General features: G+C 35.4%; 1 protein-coding gene across 1 annotated transcript; it reads left to right on the forward strand.

Annotated features, from left to right (window-relative positions):
• LOC129752344 (uncharacterized) lies at positions 1 to 729 on the forward strand. The gene has a single exon (XM_055748133.1). The coding sequence runs from the start codon at positions 1 to 3 to the stop codon at positions 727 to 729; it is 729 nt and encodes a 242-aa protein (XP_055604108.1).
• Positions 730 to 1,020: the final 291 nt, after the last annotated feature.

Raw genomic sequence — 1,020 nt, forward strand, 5'->3', positions numbered from 1 at the left:
ATGAATGCCAGCAAATCAACTAATTCACGGATTGATAACATCGCGCAAAATATTGAGAAGTCAATCGAAAAGCTACAACATGAAGTTCAAGAAGTTAAGTCCTCTCAACAATTTATTTCGGATGAATTCGAGAACGTTAAAATTTCTGTTGATGATCAGAAAACGTTGGTTTCATCAATGAAATTAGAAATAACCGAATTGAAGAATGATCAAGCTCAAGCACAACAGCATATTGAGGAGTTGAACTATGAGCTAAACAAAATAAAACAATGTTCCATAGAGAGTCACTTATTAATCTCTAATGTAGTGCAGCTAGTGAACGAAAATCTCGATAACCTGTTCGGCAACATCTTGAGTGCGTTGGGGCTATCCTGCAGTTCCCACGAAATCATTGGTATCACGCGTCTAACTTCATCAAATGCAAGAGGTGTACCTCCGATCCTGGTTCGCTTCATAAACGTTTCGCTGAAGGATAAAATCATGAAGATGGGTCGTGCAAAACCGCTAAGCTGCATCGATATAGGACTGAACATCGACCAACGAATCTACTTTAACCACCGACTAACGAGCTTGAATCAACGGCTGCTGGGAATAGCGAGAAAATTTAGGAATGATAACAATTATAAGTTTGTTTGGTTCTCGAATGGTTCTGTTTTCATAAAAAAAGATGAAAACTCAAATGCATTGAAAATTAGTGACGTTCATGATTTACCAGATAACAATTGTTAATTGAAAATATTCTCTAGTTTCCTTTTTTTAATTCCCTTTTTATTCCCTCATAAACTCTGATGCGGTGTTCCATTTGAATTATAATAATTAAGAGCTAAATTGGTGAATTATATATCTACAAAAAAAAAGTTAGTTAGTAAGACTTGCACACAAAATGTTTCACCAGTGTGGTGGCTTCAACAGTTGAAAAACTTCTTAGCTGCAAATCGAATGAATAAATAAAAAAAAAAAAAAATAAGCCGGACTATCAACTTACAAGAAGGTAGTGACTCCAAATCGCGATGATAAACA

This window comes from Uranotaenia lowii, chromosome 3, assembly GCF_029784155.1.
Source record: "Uranotaenia lowii strain MFRU-FL chromosome 3, ASM2978415v1, whole genome shotgun sequence".
Classification (NCBI taxonomy): Eukaryota; Metazoa; Arthropoda; class Insecta; order Diptera; family Culicidae; genus Uranotaenia; species Uranotaenia lowii.